At 39.5% G+C, this 15920-nt stretch overlaps 1 protein-coding gene across 1 annotated transcript; it reads right to left on the minus strand.

The window, feature by feature from the left end:
• Positions 1-2254: 2254 nt before the first annotated feature.
• On the minus strand, positions 2255-4524 carry LOC104231786 (bidirectional sugar transporter NEC1-like). Its single transcript, XM_009784841.2, has 6 exons — positions 4438-4524; positions 4307-4343; positions 4008-4218; positions 3608-3766; positions 3377-3496; positions 2255-2721 (listed from the first exon to the last, which is right to left on the minus strand). The coding sequence occupies exons 1-6, from the start codon at positions 4484-4486 to the stop codon at positions 2506-2508; spliced, it is 792 nt and encodes a 263-aa protein (XP_009783143.1). The 5' UTR covers positions 4487-4524; the 3' UTR covers positions 2255-2505.
• Positions 4525-15920: the final 11396 nt, after the last annotated feature.

A 15920-nucleotide genomic window follows, 5' to 3' on the forward strand; every position in this document is an offset into this window, starting at 1 on the left:
GGAGAACCGATTGCGAATGCAAAACAATGGGGGAGGGGGGGTTCCTTCGCGAACACCATGGGTTAAGAGGGGTTCTCGGGGTCAGGTGTTACCCTACGAGAATGCGAGGTCAGGATCACGAACGCAAAGACCAGGTAGGTGAGGCCATCTCGAACGCGAAGGGCACTCAAACCGCAAAGCTTTGTGATCGCGTCAAGTGTCTCGCAAACGCGATGAATACCTGACTCTCAGTCATTTAAACAGTCCAATAATAGAAAATTGTCCCATTTTTCACTATTTTCAAGTTTGAGCTTGGCTTAGAGGCGATTTTGAAGAGGTTTTCCATCCCAACTTCATAGGTTAGTAGATTTTAACTTGTTTCCTTTCATTTTCATAAACACTCGTTGATTTTAACCTTTAATCATGCTTTTTCATGGTAGAAATTAGGGATTTAGGTAGAAATTAAGAATTCTTAAAAATTGAGATTTAGACCTCAAATTAAGATCAGATTTCAAAACTAATCACATAACCGGGCTCGGGGTAAATGGGTAATGGAGTTTTGGTCCGAATCTCGAATTTTGCCCAAGCAAGCCAGGTGTTGAATTTTGTTGACTTTTTTCAAAAACATTAAAGATTGAATCTTTTTCACTCGTGGGTAGTTTCTAAAGCTTATTTTGAATTTTTTGAACTATATGTGGTTAGATTTGATTGGTTTGGAGGCTAATCTAAAGGAAAAGTCGTGGTTGAGCATTGATTCGGTTGCAGAGTGAGGTAAGTGTCGTGGTTAACCGTGACTTGAGGGATTAGGACTTGTTGGTCTATTTGCTACGTGTTTTATGTGTTGGGACAACATATATGTGAGGTGACGAGTACTTATGTGTTGTCATCGGATTAAATCATGCGTGTGGAACTTGTTTCTTTGAATTATATTATTTCGTTACTTATATTATCCCTGCTTAGGTTAGATTATACTTCTTTAATTATTCGTTTTGTATTTATTGCTTATATTGAAGATGTTGAATATGTCGGAATTTGAAGCGTGATATCATGGCATCATATTTGAAGTTAAATTATTCCCCACATTATTTATTATTCGAATTTATTTATATTACATAGTGAGGACGATAGTAAAAGCACGAAGGGTGATTCCCTGCCGTTTCATTAATATTATTATATAGTGAGGACGGGAGTAAAAGCACGAAGGGTGATGCTGTGCCATTTCATTCATATTATTTACATGGTGAGGATGAGAGTAAAAGCACGAAGTATGATGTCATGCCAATATATTCATATTATTGCATGGCGAGGACGAGGGTAAAACACGAAGGGTGATGCTATGCCATTTTCATATAATTGATTTATTTGATTTCCGATTTTGGTGATTTACTTGGTCATATTGTTGCTTAATTCGAAAGATGTTATTTCGTGATTTCGTACTTGCCGTGTTTATGATAGGTGTAGTGTAATAGCCTCGTCAGTACCTCGTCGAAGTTAGGCTCGCCACTTACAGAATACATTGGGTCGGTCGCACTCGTACTATGCTTCTGCACTTCTTGTGCAGATACTGGTACTGGTCCCAGCAGTGGTTGTGGTGCGTCAGCTCGGATCATTTTCATATGGAGACTCGAGGTAGATCTACTGTCGTACGCAGACCTTGAAGTCCCCCTCCATTCCAACTTTTACTGTTTATCTCTTTCTAACAGTTGTATTTATTTCAGACTATGTTTGTAGACTTCTGGTTGCTCGTGTACTTGTGATTCTGGATGTATGTGAATAGATATTATCGCGTGGTTTATATTAGCATTGTGTTAGATTTGGCATTTATTTCTCGTTGAATACGATTTTCTTGTTTTTAACTATTAAAATTGGTTGGATATTAGGCACTATCACAATTCCGAGGTTGACACCACCAAACTATCAAAAGCAAACACTTGGTCAGGAGGACTTGTAGTTGTAGCTGCACATTACGAGAAAAAAGAAATTGGGAAGACATAAGTAATTGCCCCTTAATTTGTCCCAAACATTATTTATACACACTGACATTATAGTTGTCATTTTCTCATTGGGTGTTACGTCTGATTACACTTACTTAATTGTGTTTAGTCTAATTCTAACAGTTTTTTTTTCTACTTTTTATATTTTTATTCCTAATTTTGGCCGTTGATACCCACCTAATTCCTCATTCCCTTGTGCTCTTCTTCCTCTGATTCTCATTCGATTAATCGAACATTTACAACCTTAACCATGCAAATTAAATGATCGTATTAAGCTGCCATAAGGGAAATACTTAATTCTTTATTTTTATTTAAATCAAATATAGTGTGGTACATGATTAATAGGTTGATCCGCACCCATACATTAACATTTAAAAGAATGATACATTCAGAAGGGCATGCATTCAAGATGAGGAGCGGACAAGACCACTTTAGAATTTAGACATAAACATAAAATAACGTTTTTTTAATACTAGTATATTTCAATAATATTGTAAATATATTAGTCCGACTAATTTTAATTCGCCCCGCTTTACTTCAAAGTCAAAACGCTCGTCATATCCCCATTCTCCAAAGAAGGCTTCTCCATTGAGCTCACGAATTTGTGTTCAAAATCACCATCTGTCTTGATATTAATGTCAATTCCTTCAAGCTCCCATTCTCTATTATACTTTCTCCTCGCATATTTGTAGACAATATATAGTATCATTTGAACAATTCCAAGCAGAAATCCCAGCACGTTTGGAAGCTGCACCAATATCCCGAATTAATATATAAGAACAGAAATTATAATAAAATTATTCTCCCTCTGTTTTGAAAAAGATTGAGACTATTTTTTTATTAGTCCTTTTCAAAAAGATTGAAACACTTTTCAATCTTTCCTTAACAAGAAACATTTATGACCACACAAGTGATATGATAGGCTTCAGAGCATAAGTTTCCAAAAAATTCAGGTAAGCAAATATTATGGCTTATTTAATACTCCTTCTGTTTCACTTTATGTGAACCTATTTCCTTTTTGGTCCGTTCCAAAAAGAATGACCCTTTTCTAAATTTAAAAACAATTTAGCTTAAACTCTCAATTCTACCCTTAATGAGAAGCATTTATAACAACAAGAATACTCTAGACCCCTTTTTGACTTGTTTAGGACCACAAATTCTAAAAGTCTCCATTTTTCCTTAAACTCCGTGTCTAGTTAAACATGTTCACATAAATTGGAACAGAGGAAGTACCACGTATCTTAAAAGTCTTCTCTTTTTTATTAAAGTTTGTCTCAAGTCAAATTGAGACTATCTTTTTGAAAAGGAGGGAGTAGGAGAATACAATATCAGTATATATATAACTTTAAATCCAAAAGAGAAAAATATGGAGAAAGAAGAATATGATCTTATTGTTCACTCACAGCAATGTAATAGTCCTTTTTGAAATATCCATAGAAGAACCACATCGTGGCACAGAGAGTGAGGAATAATGATAAAGTAAAGGGCATGAACTCTACACTCTTCGTTTTAATTACTTGCCTCTGCAACACAAATATTGAGAATCAAGAAGTAATTAATTCTTCAATAGAGGAGAAAAACAGTCAAATATGATATATTAATAGTCCAATTTGAGAATGAACTATATACTATACCATTATGCTTAAAGGAGCGGCAAAGACAGCAATGTTGACGGTAGCACAAATCCATCCAACTATTTCTACTCTTTTGGAGCCTTTTGCAAATAAATAAGAAAATAGCATCACAATTCCTAACGCTCCCACGTCCAAGAGCATCAACCACACTGTTGTCATCTGTAAATTCGAGTTTTAAAAGGAAGTAAATATTAAACATGCTTCTTCTTCTTCTTGCAATACTATTATAGTGTATATAAGTTACCTTTAATTACACTCCAAATATTCAAAACCACAAGATTTAACGGGTATTTTTGGAATGTTATAAACACCACAAGATTCAAAGTCTTCTTTCGCTCAGTCAAACTAAGATACATAAAATGAAATTAGATCGAGCAAGATGGGAGAGATGAGTTTATACCTTGGACTTTTTGGAAGCATAAAAGAGAAACAATAATATGTAAATTAATTCAATAACACATCCAAAGGCATTAATGGTGACGATGAGGATGGCATTTTTTGTGAGATAAGCATAGTATAGCAATAGTCCTGCACTGAATAATGCAACGACGTATGGTATCGCTTGAAACCCTTCTGATGATCCTTTTTTGTATATTTTGTAAAAAGTTGGACTGAAAAACAAAACGAAAAAAAGAGCAATATAAACATCCAGAAAATTCTTCCAAAAAGAGAGAGAGAGATGAAGAAGAGTTGCCTTACACTGGCGCTAAGAACACCATAAATGAAACAATATTACCTGTAGAAAAATAGAAACCATAAGCAATGAAGTTTAATTAGAGATTAAAGTTTAAAATGGTAGTGACTAAACTAATTAAGGTGCATTAACGTACCTAAGAGGCCAAAAAGGAAAGCCAATTCTTGAACACTTAACAGTGTCATTGTTACTATAATTTAGTGAAGCTCTTAGGTGGATATATATTTTTAAAGACACTTGGAAAAACTATGCCCGTATGCGATGCTATTTATAGCGAATTATGTGTTGTCATGAATGTTTGGCAAGAACGTAGTGTATACATTCAGGTTTCTAATTGGCTTAGGAGATTTGCAATGACATGCATATACATCCAAACTGTACGGGGTTGAACGTGTTCAGCTCATATATAGCTTTTGAGGAGATTCGGTTTTATGTTCCTCCTTTTATGTATTCAATTTTTTATTTTAATTACTCCATATATTAGGGAAGGACCAATGCTTAACTGTCACGACCCGGAATCTCAATCTCGAGGTCAGGATGGCTCCTGACTCAGCTGACCAATGTAAAAGTGTAGTATGAGTACAACTGATGCAATGTATTTTGTAAGTATCGAGCCTAACTTCGACGAGATAGTGACGAGGCTATAACAAGACACCTACATAAATAAACTTATACAAGTGTATATAAAACAACAATAACAAAGAGTGATAATGTACTAACTGGGAGAGGACATGCGAAAAGAGGAAGACATAACAAATACAACAAGTATGAAATCACAAACACAACCAAGTAAATCACCAAAAAACGGGAAAATCAGTCAGACCAATGATATGAAAATGACACGGCATCATTCTTTGCGCTTTTACTCTCGTCCTTAATATGTAATAATAATATGAACGTAATAGCACGGCATCACCCTTCGTGTTTTTACTCTCGTTCTCACCATGTAATAATGAAAATATGAATGAATGCACGACATCACCCTTCGTGCTTTTACTCTCTTCTTCACCATGTAATAATGATAACATGGATGAAATGTCACGGCATCACCCTTCGTGCTTTTAGAGCCCGTTTGGATTGGCTTAAAAAAGTAGCTTTTAAGTACAAAGTGCTTAAACACACTTTTTAAGTGCTGGAGATGGTTTTATAAATAAGCAGTTACGTGTTTGGATAAAAGTGTTGGAGCTGAAAAAAAGCTATTGAAGTATTTGGTAAGCAAGTGTTAGTAAGCATTTTTTTTGTTAAAATTACTGAAATATCCTTAAAGCTGTTAAATCTATAAAGAAGCTTATTACTATAATATTTTATTCTAAATAATACAAATACATAATAATTAACATTTTAATTCACTTTCATTTTATAAAACTAAAAGTATTATGAAAAAAGCAAACGAAAATTAAGACAATTTCGATATGAAGAAAGCAAACGTAAATAATAATTAATATTTTAAAGAAAATTAGTTAAAAAAACAAAAAAAATGGGAGCAAACAAATCGTTACCATCTGGAGGGAAAGAAAAAGAGTAAAATGAAGAAAGTAGATGCTGCAATTTCGGGAGGAAGAAGACAACAACAATTTCAAGTTATGTACTGAGGGGTAATTTCGAGATTAAGAAAAATTTTAATGGATAAAAATGTAATATTCTTGGTCAAAGCAATATGACTTTTAAGTCAATTTAGGAAAAAGTTGGGTTTACACAACTTATTGGTTTTGGCTTTCTTAAAGCAGATTTTAGCTTTTTTTAAGCCATTTGTCTAGTTGCCAAACACTTCTAGAAGTTAAAAAGGGCTTAAACGCTAGTTTGACCAGCTTTTAAGCCCATTTAAACAGGCTCTTACTCTCATCCTCACCATATAATAATGATAACATGAATTCGAATAATAAACAATGCGGAGAATAAATTTAACTTCAAATATGGTGGCATGATATCTAACTTCAACCTCCAAAAATATTCAATAACTTTGAAATAAGCAATAAATACAAAATGAATAGTCAAAGAAGTGATAATCTAACCTAAGCATGGATATCATAATTAATGGAACAATATAATACAAAGAAACAATTTCCCACCAGCATGCTTTAACCCAATGACAATGCATAGGTACTCGTCACCTCACATATACGTTGTCCCCACACGTAAAACACATAGCAAATAAATCAACAATCTGCGTCCCTCAAGTCAAGGTTAACCACGACACATACCTCACTCTGCAACCAAATCAAGGCTCCGAACCAATCAAATCTAACCGAATATCGTTCAAATAATTCAAAATAAACTTTAAAAACTATCCACAAGTGAAAAAGATTCAATCTTTAATGTTTTTGGAAAAGGTCAATCCCGGGCTTGCTTGGTCAAAATTCGAGATTCGGACTAAAACCCAATTACCCATTCATCCCCGAGCCCGGTTATATGATTAATTTCAAAATCCGACCTCAATTTGATGTCTAAATCTCAATTTCTCAAAATCCCCCAATTTCTACCTAAACCCCTAGTTTCTACCATGAAAAAGCATAGATTAAAGTCAATGGGCGTTTATAGAAATGTAAAGGGTTGTTTGGTATGAGGTATAAAAAGGTATTGTGCTGGTACAAAAATTTAATACCACTTTAATACTTTGTTTGGTTAGCAAACCAGGTATAAGTTATCCCTAGATTAAAATTAACATCGGGATAACTTATACCTTATAGAGGATGCAGTAATTAGCACCTGTATAACTTATACATTCTTCTTATAAATTATGCAATTGTCGTATTTAATACAACATACCAAACAATGGATAAAAAATAATCCCAGCATAATTAATCCAGGCATAAGCCGTATTCAAACCAAACGACCCCTAAGGAAACAAGTTAAAATCTACTAACCTATGAAGCTTGGATGGAAAACCTATTCAAAATTGCCTCTACGCCAAGCTCAAACTTGAAAATGGTGAAAATGACTTAATTCTCGACTTTGGGGCCTTTTAATCACTAGGCGTCAGACCTTCTTCGCATTTGCAAAGGGCCTGACGCATTCGTGAAGAACAGCGACCCGAGTGGCCTTCCCGTTCGTAAAAGGTTGCACGCGTTCACGATGGCATGTTCCTTCGCATTCGCAAGCCTGGGCTCCCGTACGCATAGAACAACCCCTACTTTCCCAGACCTCACCTAACACATCGCGTTCGCGAGTGAAGTGTCACGTTTGCAAAGGGTAATTCCTTCGATGCTTCACATTCGCGACCGCTTCTCTGCATTCGCTTAGAAAAAAATCACCCTAGCACCAAGTTCCCATTCGTGATCGCGAGAGTAGCTTCGCAATCGCGAAGAAGAAAACACTAGAGATCAGCAACAACTGAACTAATAGATCCTCTAAGTCCAAAATCGATCTGTAGCCTATCCGAAACTCACCCGAGCCCCTCATGCTCCAAACCAAACATGCACACAAGTGTAGTAACATCATACGAACTCACTCGCATAATCAAAATACCAAAATAACACCTAGAACTATGTATCGGACATCAAAATGCATGAAATTTTCAAAGAAACTTAAGAACTTTTAAATTCCCAACCGAGCATCCTAATCATATCGAAACAACTCCGTTTTGCACCAAATTTTGCAGATAAGTCTTAAATAGTAAAATGAACCTATACCAAATTCCGGAACTAAAATCCAAACTCGTAGCTATAAAGTCAACCTACGGTCAAACTTCGAAATTCTTTAAACCTTCAATTTACTAGTTTTCAACAAACCACGTTAAAACAACTTAGGAACTTCCGAATTCAATTACGGGCATGCGTCCAAATACAAAATCATGATTCGGACCAACTAGGACTTTCAAAATACCGATCTGGGTCCATTTACACAAAATATTGATCGTAGTCAACCCAAATCATTTTAAGGCTAAAATTCATATTTTCTTCAGTTTTTCACATAACAATTTTTCGAAATAAGATATGGACTGCGCACGCAAATTGAGAAATACTAAACGGAACTAATCGAGGTTTCAAAATACGGAAATAAAGGTAATAACTTAAAATGACTTATTAGGTCATCACATTAACTCCGCTGCCAGAAGGCAGCTTTCCTTTAAGTATAAATTTGCCTTATTAAGAAATAAATGCAGGCTCTTGTATCAAAAGGTGTGGTATCAACAACCTAGAATAATAATAATAATAATTTAATAAGTATTACAATAATAAAAATAACAATGATATCAACAATGATTTAAAGGTGGATCAAGGTTTAAACTTAATGAGTTCAAACTTACACTAAACTCATTGTACTATTAAAATTATAGGTTCAAATCTAATACTCTTTGCTATGATTTTAGTAGGCTCATTATTGCTATTAAATATATATATATATATATATATATATATATATTGTGTACGGGTGAAATCGGAAAGCCAGATTTCATGATCATTATGTCTTTTCCTTAGCTTCGCCTCGAAAAGCCCCGAAGGCCCGGGGCGCAGTTCGAAGTTTCAACCTTGAGGGTTCTTTATACCCAACCTTGGTGCAGCACGAGTCGATGGTTATCATGGATAAACGGGAAGTTCCCTAGGCACGTGGTCCAAACTGACAACACCTACAAGAATAGTACCAGTTTGTACCAGACTGTTAAGTAGCTGTACCATCTACTTTACTTTGTAATAAATACACATGTACTATATTGGGATTCCCTCCTCCAATATAAAAGGGACCTTTACTATTTTTGGCACACAGAAGAGATATACAACACACAACATATTCCCTGCTCTCTAACACATTCTCTCTTGATTCTATTATTTACATTCATTGTTTGCATTTATTATGTTCTGTTTATTGTTCTTCATTTATTGCTCATTATTGATCATAAAGAGCCTTCATCAAATCTCTCAAAACTGTTAGCCCTTCATCGGCTGCCCATAGCGTAGCATCGAGCTCGACCTCAAGGCCCCATATAACCAGGCCCGAGGCCCCGATTTTTAGCCGCCCCGTTTGCTTAAACATACTATTTTCAAGTTCTTATCTTATTCCCTAGTTCATACTTAGCATCTATTGAATAACAACTAGCATATAAACAGATCACGTATTTTTAGAACTACAAAATAAAATCCAATTGTAATTACCATTTTCAACGTAAACAGTTATATTTCATACTTTTTCTTGTCCAAGAATCTTTGATTTCAGGTCAAAATGTCTAACTCAGTGAATGTATATGAAAACAACGGTCTTGAGGACCATGGAGAGAATAGCGTAGCTGTTCTAGGTATTGGTGTACCACCACAAAACCCTGAGGATGCACCAGAGATAATTCCCGCGGATATGGCCTCACGCGATGCCTAACACGTCTATATAAGCTCCCACACTAATAGGAGCATACGCCAAGGAGACCAACAAGGTGCTCAGAAAATCCCAGATCGAGAGGAACAGGAGGTTAGCCTTCATGTTATTTTTGAAATGTTACAGGCACAACAGCTGGCAATTGCTCAACTGCAAAGCCACCAAAAACCCCAAGTACAACGGCCCGGAAACGGCCCCTCGAACCGAACAAGTAACTAAAAGATCGAGCAACAATGCATCAGCAACCGACCCCGCTATTATGAAGATGCTCGAGGAACTTACAAAGAGAATTGAGTCAGGCGAAAAAATGATAGAAGCCAAGACAATAAGGTAGAGACCTACAACTCGAGGGTCGATCAGATCCCGGGCGCACCCCCAATCCTGAAGGGGTTGATTCAAAGAAATTCGTACAAAAGCCATTCCCATCAAATGCCGCTCCAAATCCCATCCCGAAGAAATTTAGAATGCCCGATCTTCCGAAGTACAACGGAACCTCGGACCCCAACAAGCACGTCACTACTTGCACTTGTGCGGTGAAGGGCAACGACCTGAGGGACGACGAGATCGAATTTGTCCTGCTAAAAATGTTGTGGGAAACACTCTCGAAAGGGGCCATGATGTGGTATCACAACCGAGCTCTGAATTCAATAGACTCATTTACCATGTTGGCAAATTCTTTCATAAAGGTACATGCCGGTGCCATCAAGGGGGCTACAAGGAAATATGACGTCTTCAAAATCAAACAAAGGGAAAACGAGATACTGCGGGAGTTCGTATCTCGCTTTCAAATGGAGTGAATGGAATTACCACCAGTCTCCGATGACTGGGCAGTGCAGGCCTTCACCCAAGGCTTGAATGAGCAAAGTTCGGTGGCTTCGAAGCAGCTGGAGCAGAATTTGGTTGAATACCCCGCCGTGACTTGGTCGGATGTCCACAACCGATACCAATCAAAGATTAGGATCGAGGACGACCAACTTGGAGCCCCCCTCAGGCTCGGTATATCTAAGCAGACTCCCGACAAATTAGCTAAAGTCAAATAAGGAAAGGTAACAACCATACATCGAAGATAGGAGAAATGCCCCAAGGCGTAATATACCCCGAAATGATCGAAGAATGGATCGAGGTCAGAATCCTTGTAGACTCGTGAGCAGAGTCGGATTCGACAAACATACAGGACCGATGGAGGCACCCCGCCTGTCAGAGTATAACTTTAACATTGACGTTTCAGCCATCGTATCTGCCATTAGTAAAATCAGAGACACCAGGTGGCCAAGACCTGTACTATCAGATCTGTCGCAGAGGAACCCCAACTTAGTGTGCAAATTTCACGGCACACACGGTCATAGGACCGAAGATTGCAAACGGCTCAGAGAAGAAGTAGCTCGGCTACTCAGCAAAGGGCACCTCCGAGAGTTCCTTAGCGACTGGGCCAAAAATCAGTTCCGGAAAAGAGAGGCGAACAAGAAGAATGAAACAGATGAACTACAACATGTCATCCACATGATCATGGGAGGAATCGACATCCCACAGGAACCCATTATCAGAAGAACAAAAATATCCATCACCAAGGAAAAGCGAACTCGAGGTTACATACCCGAGGACGCTCTCACATTCAGCGACGAGGACATCGAGACCCTGTCTCAGCCTCATAACGACGCACTGGTAATCTCTTTCCTTTTTAATACATTTCAAATTAAATGTGTACTTGTGGATCCAGGTAGCTCGACCAACATTATCAGGTCGAGGGTGGTGGAGCAGCTCCGACTACTTGACCAAATCATGCCCGCCTCTTGAGTCCTCAACAGATTCAACATGGCTAGCGAAACAAAGAAAGGGAAAATCACCCTCCCAGTCAACGTGGCCGGTACTACCCAAAATGCCAAATTCCATGTCATCAAAAGAGACATGAGGTACAACGCCTTACTCGGGAGGCCATGGATACACTGTATGAGAGCAGTACCATCAACCCTTCTTCAAATGATGAAGTTTCTGACAAAGGACGGAATAAAAATCGTGTACGGAGAATAGCACGTAGCAAGAGAGATGTTCGTGGTGCATGATGTAGCACCGACATCAACACCTTCGACATTGAAGGAGCCACATGATAAGCAAAAAGTGAAATAGCACTCGCGAGATGCATTCTCGGCTATACCCGAATAAAACGAGCAAAGGACCAAGCCTCGGAGCAAACATAAAAGGCATATCGAGGCTCGAAGCGCCATCGCCACTAAGGTATAACCATATCCCTTTTTATTTACATCTTACACTTACCTTTATGCAGATCTCCGATCAGAACAGTCAAAGCGATGTCCAACTCAAAGACCTTAAGATTTCAAAGCATATGTTGTACTCTTTTCCTTCAATCAGGCTTTATCCCAAGAAGGGTTTTACCGACAAGGTTTTTAACGAGGCAACATCTATATGCTACCTAAGGAGAACTCAAAAAGTATCCAAGGATTCTCTTCAATCAACCTCGTATACTGGGGGGCATCCCCCTAGAGATCGCCTTCTCGAAAAAGTCAAGATGAGCCTAAGGGTCTCAATAGGGAAATGTTGTATCGGACCAAATGGTTGAATGAACCGGGTCGGTATAGAATAATTGAGCCCTTGATGGTGAAAATATTTATATTTGTGCCAAGTAATCAAAGAATATTTCCTCCTCCATCAAAATGCTTTACGCTTCAAAGAAGTCTAATACTTTCACAAGAAATGGCTCCAAAGCCACAATTTTCCCGAACACTCGGGGACTGTCATCAAAAATGCGAAGACATATGACCTCCGGGTCAGAAACTTCGAACTTGTAAGCCCTCAACGAGGCAACGCCAAGCTTACAAAGAATGGCTCCAAAGATAAAAAACTTTCGACGTCTCGGGGACTATCGTCGACTATCATCCCGTCGAGCTATCAGAAACTCAAGGTCGTAAGACCCCGATCGGGCAACCTCGAGTTCGAAAGCCCTCTATGCGGTGAATGTAAGACCTCCACGAGGCATTATCAACAATATAAGACCTCTATAAGGAAACACCAAAACTGTAAGACCTCAAGCAAGGCATGAACCATACTTGTACCAAGTAACTTATCTATAAGACCTCAAGCAAGGCATGTTAAAATTTGAAAGACCTTACAAAAGGCATAATCCCGATCTTAAAGTTAAGGCCATATATCTGAACTTGTAAGACCCCTAAAAGGCATACCCTCGATATAGACGCCGAAACTACTTCACTCGAGGACTGAGGCTCCGGCCAAACACAATGACTCCAGTCACAAGGCTCTGGCCAAACTCACGTGACTCGGGGATGCCCGACCGTCGCTATAAAATCACAGGACTTCAATTACTTTAAGAAAACTTTGAAAAGAACAGGTTAATCAGGCTACCCTCGTCATAAGCAAAAAGAGCTTCGATCATATCAAATCCAAACAATAGGCTTCGAAACAATTCATCTATCGAGCGAAACCTCCCTAGGTGCTCATTTATTGCTATATAACGGATCACATCGAATTTCTTATCAAGCCGTCGAAGAGTCGGGCGAACACAAAAACTTCAAAAAGTCTTTAACGAGGAAAAGTAAAGCCTACACTAAGAGGTCGTACTAACCCAATGCGTAAGATCCACTGTCGCCAGCTTTAAATCAGAGGTCGTACCGACCCAATGCGTAAGAGCCACTGTCGCCAACCTTAAATCAGAGGTCGTACCGACCTAATGCGTAAGAGCCACTGTCGCCAGCTGTAAATCAAAGGTCATGCCGACCCAACGCGTAAGAGCCTAAGGGCCAGCTTAAAATTTAAAAACTTAAGGGTCAATGATCTTGAGTCAAAATCCGACTCGAAGACTGAGCCCAAAATAGTTAACTAAATACGCCTAAGGGTAAACCCATAAGAGCCACTGTCGCTATCCTATACTAAGAGATCGTACCGACCCAATGCGTAAGAGCCACCGATGCCAGCTTAAATTAAGAGGTCGTACCAACCTAACGCGTAAAAGCCATTGTCGCTAGCCTAAAAGAGCCTCAGGACCAATTAGAAGTCACACCAACCCAACAGCCAGCCCAAAAATTCTCAGGATTGGTTTCTAGGCCTAAGGGTTGGAAAACGCGAGTCGAGAACCCGACTCGGGGACTGGGCCCCGAACGGTCAACCTTCGACCATTGTGAATCGCTCAGCAATAGAGAAAACCCAAGGGTCTAACCCCAGGTCCAAAATCTCGAACCAATTGTCAAAAAACATCGCAGATTACTCCTAAAAGGCAAAGGAAAAATGAGAAGTGATGGAAAATGAAAGTCATTCTATATATGTTGCTCATAAAGGTATGTTTACAAAGCCTATAAAGCCCTTACAAGGGAGAGATCAAATAAAGCCCTAATCTACCATCGGGTCTATGCCTTCGACGACTCCCTCAGAGGTTGTGCCCCAACGGTTCTGGCCACGATACCAGGGCCTTAAATGGCCTCTTTCCCTCAGACGTATTTTTAGCTTTGATCCGAGATAGCGCAAAAACTAACTTAGTATGAAGACCTCTATACTTATCACTCTCCACCCTCGCATCATGAAGTTGATGCCCGACTAAGGCCATCTTTCCCTGGAGGGTATCCCTCTTAGAAGCTATCTCACTCACGTGTCGTTTGAGTGCAAGAATTTTGGAGTCTTTGGCTCGGATCTACTCCCTCATTAGGCTATCTTTATTCTCAAAGTGCGCAAATCAGATCAAAGTGTCAAAATGATGAGATCTGGTAAACATTCAGACAAAAGCAAATGGAAACTACGTAACCTGCTCAACAATATGAGTCTTCTCACGCTCGTAGCGAGTCACCTCAGCTTGAAACCGGGCGAAGGTTTGATTATAAAGCACCTTGGCCTGGAACCATGAAAAATACAAGTTAGAAAGATGAAGATCCAGGACTACAGGCAAAATTTACAAGAACTACCTGCTCACAGAGCCTGTCCATCTCACTGAAAATGAGTGAGGTCGATCTCAGGGATTTTCTCGAGCGCTGCTAAAGGCCTTTCAAATGCATCTATATCTCCGATGGGCACCCTCGCATCGGAAGGTTCTTTGTTCTGGGCATCCTGCGTTTCCTTAGGAGGTAAGGTCGGTCCCGGAAGAGAATCACCCGCGTCAATAACACCAAAGGGATCAATCGGGGCCATATCTTGTCTCTGAAGAGCTTCAGAACTGGGTTCCTCCGGACCGCCTACCAAATGCACCTCAGCTCGAGGAATATTTTGGCCATCAATCGGCTCGGGGACATTACCCAATGCCTCCTTGATGGCCTCTTCAGCCCGAGGTTGGACAACGACAACGCCGAGTTCTGACTTGGAAGCTACTATCTCTATGGTATAAGGGGCGATCAGGTTTTCCCCTCACTCAGATGCTATCGAGGAATAATTTTTCTCCTCACCTTCAACACGCGGACTCCCCGCTACTCCTGGAGTTAAGGCTGCTGAATCAGCCTTAGGTTCTTCCACTTTGGTCTTCTTGGATTTCAAAGGCTCATTCAACGATTCCCTTCATCTTTTCTTCTCTTTGTCGGGTCTCGGGGTATCCGCTTTACCAAGTTGTGCTTCCCTCATCAGGGGACCTCCCCTAAACATGCACAAATGCAAAATATAAACATAGGGTGTGAGGACGCTATCAGCAACAATTCTGTTAAGAGATAAAATTACAGCAGAAGTAAAAGCTCACTGTGGTCCTTGGCTTCCCATCGAGCTTGGGATAGATCGCGCCACACGCGCTCAATTTATGGGTAACTCAAATCCAGTTGGTTGAACCAGCGAGAGGTCCTTAACTACATTAGGGTACACGACGACAGCTGCATCAGCGGAAGAAGTCAGTTCGTGGAAAGATGTACCCAAAGAGAAGCAAGAGAATATTTAATTAGCACATCTACATACGTTTCATGTTCCACTTTTTGGGAAATGACATCCTCTCCACTGGAATCAGGTCCGAAGTCCTAACTCGGACAAAACGGCTCATCCACCCTTCATTCCTAACCTCATCGGTGCAAGCAAAAAAGGCTCTCGAGGCCTGACATTGAAGCTTTATCAAGCCCTCACGGAAGAGTCGGGGGCTATACATTCTGATCAGGTGGTCTAGAGTGAAGGACATCTCCTTACTCATGTTCGCATAATATCTGGTCATCTAAACAATACGCCAGAACTAAGGATGAATTTTGCCAAGGGTTACTCGATATCGTTTACAGAAGTCGAGGATCACGGGGTCAATTGAAGGCGAGGATGGCTCCACCGTGCCGAGGGTAAACAGATAAGTATACACACTAAAGAAGCCAGCCTTGTATGTCGTTATGTCCTCCTCCCGAG

The sequence above is a fragment of the Nicotiana sylvestris genome, chromosome 10 (genome assembly GCF_000393655.2).
Source record: "Nicotiana sylvestris chromosome 10, ASM39365v2, whole genome shotgun sequence".
NCBI classification, from domain to species: domain Eukaryota; kingdom Viridiplantae; phylum Streptophyta; class Magnoliopsida; order Solanales; family Solanaceae; genus Nicotiana; species Nicotiana sylvestris.

Bases quoted from the DNA above. Each gene is read 5' to 3' on its own strand.
- LOC104231786 (XM_009784841.2), bottom strand. From the start codon at position 4,486: ATGACACTGTTAAGTGTTCAAGAATTGGCTTTCCTTTTTGGCCTCTTA. The intron at 4,344-4,437 runs GTACGTTAATGC...ATTTTTCTACAG, and splicing joins TTTCCTTTTTGGCCTCTTAG to GTAATATTGTTTCATTTATG. The intron at 2,722-3,376 runs GTGAGTGAACAA...ATATTGGTGCAG, and splicing joins AAAAGGACTATTACATTGCT to CTTCCAAACGTGCTGGGATT.